Below are 7,813 nucleotides of genomic sequence, written 5' to 3'. Positions count from 1 at the left end.
GGAGGTAATCCTCAGGGGTGAATGGGGGTTGAGTGAGTAATGAAAATGGAGGCAATGCTCAGGGGTGAAAAGGGGCTGAGTAATGAAACTGAAGGTAATGCTCAGAGGTGAATGAGGGCTGAGTAATGAAAATGGAGGTAATGCTCAGGGGTGAATGGGGGTTGAGTGAGTAATGAAAATGGAGGTAATCCTCAGGGGTGAATGAGGGCTGAGTAATGAAAATGGAGGCAATGCTCAGGTGTGAATGAGGGCTGAGTAATGAAAATGGAGGTAATGCTCAGGGGTGAAAAGGGGCTGAGTGAGTAATGAAAATGGAGGTAATCCTCAGGGGTGAATGAGGGCTGAGTAATGAAAATGGAGGCAATGCTCAGGTGTGAATGAGGGCTGAGTAATGAAAATGGAGGTAATGCTAAGGGGTGAAAAGGGGCTGAGTAATGAAACTGGAGGTAATGCTCAAAGGTGAATGAGGGCTGAGTAATGAAAACGGAGGTAATGCTCAGGGGTGAATGGGGGTTGAGTGAGTAATGAAAATGGAGGTAATGCTCAGGTGTGAAAACGGGCTGAGTAATGAAAAACGAGGTTAATGCTCAGCGGTGAATGAGGGTTGAGTAAAGAAAATGGAGGAAATGCTCAGGGGTGAATAGGGGCTGAGTAATGAAAACAGAGGTACTGCTCAGGGGTAAATGAGGGCTGAGTAATGAAAACAGAGGTATTCCTCAGGGGTGAATTGTCTACCTATATAGTAGGTTCCATTCCCCCCCATCCCTACTCCCCATGCAGTGTAGCATTGCAGACATGGGTGCACCGATTGAAGCATGTTGCAGCATACATACTTGGATGGATGTGACATACATGCTGGACTCTGATTGAAGATGATGGGGGGAAATGCTGTGTTCTCTCCTCCAGTCTCATGTGTCATCCACCTTGCACACTCTGCTTCGCTCCTCCCTTTCCACTCCGGCTCTCTCCTCCCTCCCATTCATCTGTGTGCTGGAGCTGTCAGTGGCGCGATGGTGCTGAACAGACGCGGCCGGTAAGACATGCCTGTGCTCCGGCTCTCCGTGCGCTGAGCAGCCTATGGACCTGGCTTCGGAGAAATGAACGACACCAGCAGTAATGTGCTCAGCACGGGGGAGACCAGAAGAGTTCATCACAGGTACCAGCTGCCTCATGAGGCTGATCCAAGCTTCAGGAGGCCTCTATGCCATCCCAGGGAGAGTGGACTTGCTGGGGGAAGGAGACGCCTAACCCCACGGACAACAGAAAGCCCCCCAATAATGAGGAGGCTTCCTCCGCAGGAGGGAGGAATCAAGCCCAGGCACCCGAGCAGCCCACAATATGTCCAGTATCCTGCTGACCCTCATCGGTACCCTTCCATTTATTCCCAGTACCCTCCCAGGTACTATAACTCCAGCAGCCCACCTGCGGATCACCACAGTCATATCCAGCACCATCCCAATTATCAAAGTCATCATCCTCAAACTCCCACTCACCACCCTCACTCCAGTCACAATCACCAACACATGGCTCCACATAGCCATAGGCAGTCTCCTAGTCCCAAGCAGCAGTCCCCCAGTCCCAGGCACCATTCTCACAGCCCCAGGCAGCAACCTTCTAGTCCCAGGGACTACCCACCCAGTCCCAGGGAGCACACACCTAGTCCCAGGCTTAGCTCTCCTAACCCCAAGGAACAGGCAGAGGCTAGAAATGAGCAGAGGTCCAAGAAGAAGGAGCCTGAGAAGGTATCAGAAGGAGCTTCCACTCAACCAACTAAAGTCAGTGACCTTCCACCAGCCAAGAGCAGTGACAGTGACCCTGATCCGGACACGGAGCCCCTGTTTGTGGAGCTGCACCCAATCCTGAGCTCTGTGTTTGGTCAGGTGAGAGTTCTGGACACATAAACTTTTTGTCCTTGCCTTGGCACCCCCAAAACTTCAATGCCCTCCTTTTCCCTCACCATCTTGTATGTATGCTGACCATTAACAGTCACTCTCTAACCACTCTCTGCTTCTAGTATGCAATGTGTATTTTATGATCATGCAGATTCATAGCCTATGTTCCTTAGTAGATTTGTAGCTGTGCAGTCCTTGTGTAGGTGCAAAAGACACATATTAATACATTTCTGCCCAGGTTGCGTTTATACTAAAATTGATGTCACTCTTGAGGTCTTGAAATCTTGATGACCTTTTGGTGTTATTTCACTTCATGAGGGTCAATCAATGTCACTGAAAATGATGCAGAGCCTTTAAGAAGACTCACTGAATTACCTTGCATTGTCTTGTCAAGGGCATATCTGACATAAGGTGACAGACTGTCCAAAAACTTTATATTTTTCAATCCGTTACTATAGCAACATGCTTTTATGAATACTGATAATATAAGGTATGGACTTTTAATGTTATTCTATTAATGTGATGAAACACCTAGATTCTCCTCTTGATTGTGCAAACTGACAATGACTTTGCTGTAAGAATGCAGAGTTATTCCTTGTAGGGTGATGGCATTAATAAGAAGTAGCCATGACTTCCAATGACTGAGATGTCACCACCATACTTAGCTGATATACTGCACTGATTTCTGAAGCAGCTTGTCATGGGATATAACAGTTCTTAACCTTGACAGACAAGCAACACGACTTGGGTTGATTCTTAATGTTGATTTCATTCACACAGCAAAGAAACAGATCAAAATAATTTATCTAAGTGCCAAGTGACAATTTTTATTACATCTAAAATAACATTGTGAATATGATTGGTGAATATTTACATTAACATTACAATTGCTCTAAAAAGGATAATATCATTTGCGTTATCAAATTCTTCTTCTTCTTCTATTATTATTGCTCTAAATTAACCCTAGGGCCATTGTGGCTGTGACTACAGCATGGTGCAGTCAAGGGAAATTTAATTGATTTTTCCACATTACCCAGCGAAAAGAGCAATCGAAAGTTTATTCCATCTCTTTCAATACATACTTGTTAATTGGAGCATTGCAAACATTTTCTTTTTATTAATGTAGGTACACATGTATAGAATTTTCTCCGTAACTTATGTATGTAAGTTATTCACTCACAGAGCAGGAACATATTTCACAGCCTTCTATAGAGTACGGTAGTTAGAACAATTTAGGGTATTTGACCTCAAAGGAGCCTATAGTCTAATATTTCTATTTCTATGATAGACAAAGATATACACAAATACAATTATGCCAAGGTCACATTAGGCTGAAGACATTATACATTTCAGGTATGTTTTGGGGTTCTGGAAGGAAACTTGTTCAATTGAAAGAAGCCCTTGCAAAAAGAAGGATCGTGTAATTTGTAAAGACTGAGTGACCATGGTTTTGCGTTTAGGCCTGGTTCACACCTGAACGTTTGTAGCGCGTTCAACGCTCGACAAATGCTCTACAAAACGCTCAAACATCTAAATCCCATTGTATTCAATGGGTCTGGTTCACACCTTGCCGTATTTCCACCTGTCCGAACGCGATACAAAACGGCCTACGCCCAAAGAAGTACATGTACTTCTTTGGGGCGTTTTGGTCTCGCGTTTCCATTGGGATACAGCCAAGTAGCTCTTGGAAACGGGCGTTTGTTGCGCGTTTTTTTTACAGCAAATCGTGGTAAAAACGCGTGACGCGAAACGCGCGACAAACGCGCATATTCAATACGCCTAGGTGTGAACCCAGCCTTAGGAAAAGCAAATACATTAGAGAAGATTCCATAAGAAGATTCTGACAGTTTTCACTTGTGTATTTATCCATATGCACAATGTTTCAGTTATTCCGTTTTACACTTACGTATAGTACATGTCTTGGCTATTGATATAGTACTTAGTATTCATGGATAATGCTCAGGGTTACCTACATTTACAGCAGTAACGCTCTCTCTTTCTAATACAGGTATTTGACTCTCATTATAGTAATGAGAAATTCTAGGAAGCAGTAGTAACCAATCAACTTCTCTGTTTCATTTTCAAAGCTTAACTGAACAAATTGAAGAGAGAAACTGACTGGTTTCCATGGGCAGCTACTCCAGATACCGTCTGCTCCAGTTTTGTTAAATTCCCCCTATATATTTTGTATAAGCACCAAGCATAAGTACCTGAATTCGACTTGATCTCTACCTCCTATAAAACTCTTATCCAGGCAGTGCTCTTTGCTGCTTTGCACTGTGTTAACACATTCATACAGAAGGGAAGAGCACAGGGATGCTTAATGAGCTACTGCTCCTTCGTTGTCCAAACTTCAAGCTGAGGTGGATCCTGGACAAAATTGTTTAACTATTAGTCTGTAAAGATGTCCAGGACCTGGCTCTGCTGTCTGTAAATTGTGTCTGGATCATGAAACTGGCTGAAAGAAATGGCAAAGCATTTGGAAGGTAAAACCTTTACAAATGATATTATAATTGTGTATTTAGCTGTTTGCCTGTAATTCAGCTCTGGCCTACAAAAAGGCAATACGGTATTTTCTTTTCTTTCCTAACAACAGAACTGTTAAAATCTCTAGTTGTAATTTAGCATTCATTTTGGTCTTAGTATCTGTCTCTGAGAGGGTTCATGACATGCATATTAGCTGATCTGCTAACAGGGACAAGGAATTATCTGGAGTCTGTGATTGCCCTGTCACAAGTTTGTCACAAGGTTATGGTGTTAAAAAACAGGATGAGACACGTCCAGCAGCAGTGGTACTCATCTTTCATTTGGAATTTGTAGTGTGCCTTGTTTTTTTTTTATACGGCTTTGTGGAAAGCTCTATAGAGTCAGATATCTGGACAGCCCATCTGATTGTGGACAATTCAGCATGGCTGCCCCTAGATTGTACTTGATATAACATGGTAACTTTAATCCAGATACTAACAGAATCTGTGAAAACAGGTAATGTATCTAGTTACTGGCCTGCTGTTTGTTCAATTGCTCTTTTATTGGTGACAGATTCCCTTCAGGATCAATGCAAGGCAGTAGGAGCCATGCTGTTTCTCTGCATGCCCCTACTGGTGCATCATTATGACAGACGGGAGCTTAGAGCCTAAGATACAGGAGTAAGCAGTAGCTGGAGCTGGGAGGAGGGGGCAGGATAGAAGCTGTGAGAGCGGAAGATGATCTATTCTCTGTGTTTTGTTGCTCTTTCTACTGCTCTGATCAAGTCTGTCTAGGGGCATAACTACAGACCTGTAGTAGCCATGGTATTGACATTACAATATTTTATATTATGACATAATTGCAAGTACTCCTGCACGCAATTCCTTCATAATGCGAATACAAAACTTCTTTCAACTGTGGGGGTTTTGTAGACCTACAAACAGCTGTCAGTTTTTATCTGAGGAAGACAGGGTTAATTTCAGTGCTGGCCAGGATGACCAGAAGCTCTGAGGGCAATAAATCTACCCTGATAAGACAGCTAAACAAATCCTCCTTTCTGCACAGCCTGCATAGGTGATCTGTGACTAGCAACAAGTCTTTTGCTGTACGTCTGATGTCAGCCCTTCTTGACTGGAAATGTCACGGGGTAAAGGGTCGATGTCAACAGCAACCTCTACAATCATTAATAATAATGTACTAGATTTGTGTTATCTTCACATGCATAGTTGTTTGTGTTTAAAATGTCTTAACAGACCCTCTAATGCAGGGTTCCAAAGTGCCGGCCCACAGGCCAATTGCGGCCCGTGAGCCGGTAATATGTGGCCTGCAGCCAGCTGACAAGCCAGGCACTCGGTAACGGACCGTGTACCTTACTTGCGGGAGAAGCTACACGGTCTGCATCTATGTCGGATGCAGACAGCATAGCTGCTTCTCTGTGCCGACACTCGGATCCTTTTGGCCAGCGCTCTAAAATCCTTCAGTGAATGCCGGCCGAAAGAATGGATTACTAATTAACCACTGGATCACCAGTGATTGTGCCTTCTGCATGCAACAAGGTTAGCAGGAGAGGGGGCTCTTTGTTTTATTTTATATATGGGTGTACAGGGGGGGCAGCATTGTATTATTTTTTATGTGCAGGGGGGTGTATTATTTTATATGTGCAGGGATATTATTTTGGGGGGGGATTGGGGTGGGGGGAAGTGTATTAGGCTCCATTCATATCTGTAACTTTAGGTGCGATTAGGGATTCTTGCGTGAGGCAGTTAAAAGCGGCAGCTGTCACTCATTCAAGTTAATGATCAGGTATGTAAACACCTGCTCACCGCATGTAATGATATGTAATACGATTACATGCAGTTAGGAATCAATCACTATCCCTGGACGCATTGATTGTGCATCTAAGGAGAGTGTTTTCTAACCACATGTAATCATATCCCATACCATTACATGTGGTGTGCAGGTGATTCCTGCTGCAGGAAAACGTAAGTTCCTTACTCAGGAGTCCCTGATTGCATGGGGCCTTATTGTGAGTATATTAGTGTCTGTAGTACCATACCGGATATAGTTACATTTTATTTGAAGTATCAAATTTGGAAAGCGGCCCCCATGGGAGAAGAAAATTTGTTGAGTGACCCCCAAGTGAATTGAGTTTGAGACCCCTGCTCTAAGGGGACCCCCTTCTACCTCCAGGCCCTGGCTGCTATGGCTATTTTTACGCCACTGTAGGAGCCTTGTCAGCAACATCATCTGAGTATGCCGGGACTCATAGATGAGGAATGGTTATTAGGCACATTATCATTTTTTTTAGGTTTTCAGTATGTTTCAAAAAACAACTTTACATCATGTCCTAGATTCAATGAATCACCTAGGCTTAGAGCCACTTCTTACCTTGTAAATGTCATCACCTAAATACCAATAAGACTGATGAGTTTTATTAAGTTGAATATTGAGTTTTAATTTTTCAGTCATTTTGCAGACCACCAAGCATAACGGAATCTGCAAAAACTGTTGCCCAGCTGCCTAACTCTCTTTACTATACTCCATTCCCCCAATTCAGACAAAGGCCCTGGGAGAATAACACCCTGAACCCACTGCTTTGGACTCTTAGGCACTGATTTACTAAAGCATTAACTTCACAATCCAAATTATGAAAGGAAAAGCGCTGTTTATATTTTAGTTCGCCTTCACATAACTAGACACAGCTTCACCTAGCTTAATTTCACTGACCTTAAATGAGCTTCAGCTCACTATCATTTTCATAAATACTGTATATCCCATAGTGGTTGATTTACTGAAGAACTGTTCATATAGCAATGTGAATGTTCACTTAGTAAAGTGTTCATTTAGCTTATTAAAAAAGCTGAATCTGAGATTATATCAAGCAACCACACAACAATTACATGCAAGCAAAATTCCTGTGTTTTTTTTATTTCCTTTTCACATGACTGGGTATTCAAAGGGAACATAATTTCACCTTATTTACTAAGCTCAGTAAACATTCACTTTGCTAAGTGAACAGTCCCTATTCCTTCATGAAATAAATCCCATTGTGTTCATGCAGGTTTCCTTTCTATGGTATTCAAAGGTTTATCTATGATCAGAACTGTACCCAGAGTACTGACAATAGAGCAACAGCAGAGAAGTACAACATGGCACCACACTTTGTCCTAGTAGGGTTGAGACAAGCCACTGTATGCACCGCCATCCCACTGCCACCATCCTCCCACAGAGTGTAGAAAGATGATGAGTAACTGACCTGCTCTTGCTAGCCAGCAGGTGAGTCTATAACTATACCTTTATTACCAGGGCTGTCCTTTTAATGGGGCAGACTGAGGCTGTTGCCTCAGGTGGCATCCCTTTGGATTACTTTTTGGTCAGAGCTTGGATTACTTTTTGGTCAGGTTGCTAAGAGCCGTGCAAGGAGATGCGTAAGGGCCATATGCATCGCCCCCCCC

At 43.2% G+C, this 7,813-nt stretch overlaps 1 protein-coding gene across 3 annotated transcripts in view; it reads left to right on the top strand.

The window, feature by feature from the left end:
• Positions 1 to 965: 965 nt before the first annotated feature.
• The window catches only part of CABP1 (calcium binding protein 1), a 34,096-nt gene continuing 27,248 nt past the window's right edge, over positions 966 to 7,813 (top strand). Inside the window, exons 1-2 of one of the 3 annotated variants that reach the window (XM_018557383.1) lie at positions 966 to 1,399; positions 1,619 to 1,880. In XM_018557383.1, coding sequence (XP_018412885.1) covers positions 1,098 to 1,399; positions 1,619 to 1,880 — 564 coding nt within the window. In that variant the 5' untranslated portion in view covers positions 966 to 1,097. Of the gene's footprint in view, positions 1,881 to 7,813 lie in introns of all 3 variants that reach the window. The other 2 variants (XM_018557382.1, XM_018557381.1) reach the window with 2 other exon arrangements.

The sequence above is a fragment of the Nanorana parkeri genome, unplaced genomic scaffold (genome assembly GCF_000935625.1).
Source record: "Nanorana parkeri isolate BGI_ZX_2015 unplaced genomic scaffold, ASM93562v1 scaffold282, whole genome shotgun sequence".
Taxonomy (NCBI): Eukaryota; Metazoa; Chordata; class Amphibia; order Anura; family Dicroglossidae; genus Nanorana; species Nanorana parkeri.
The sequence above is the reverse complement of the archived record's forward strand: the minus strand, read 5'-3'. Positions and strand labels throughout refer to the sequence as shown.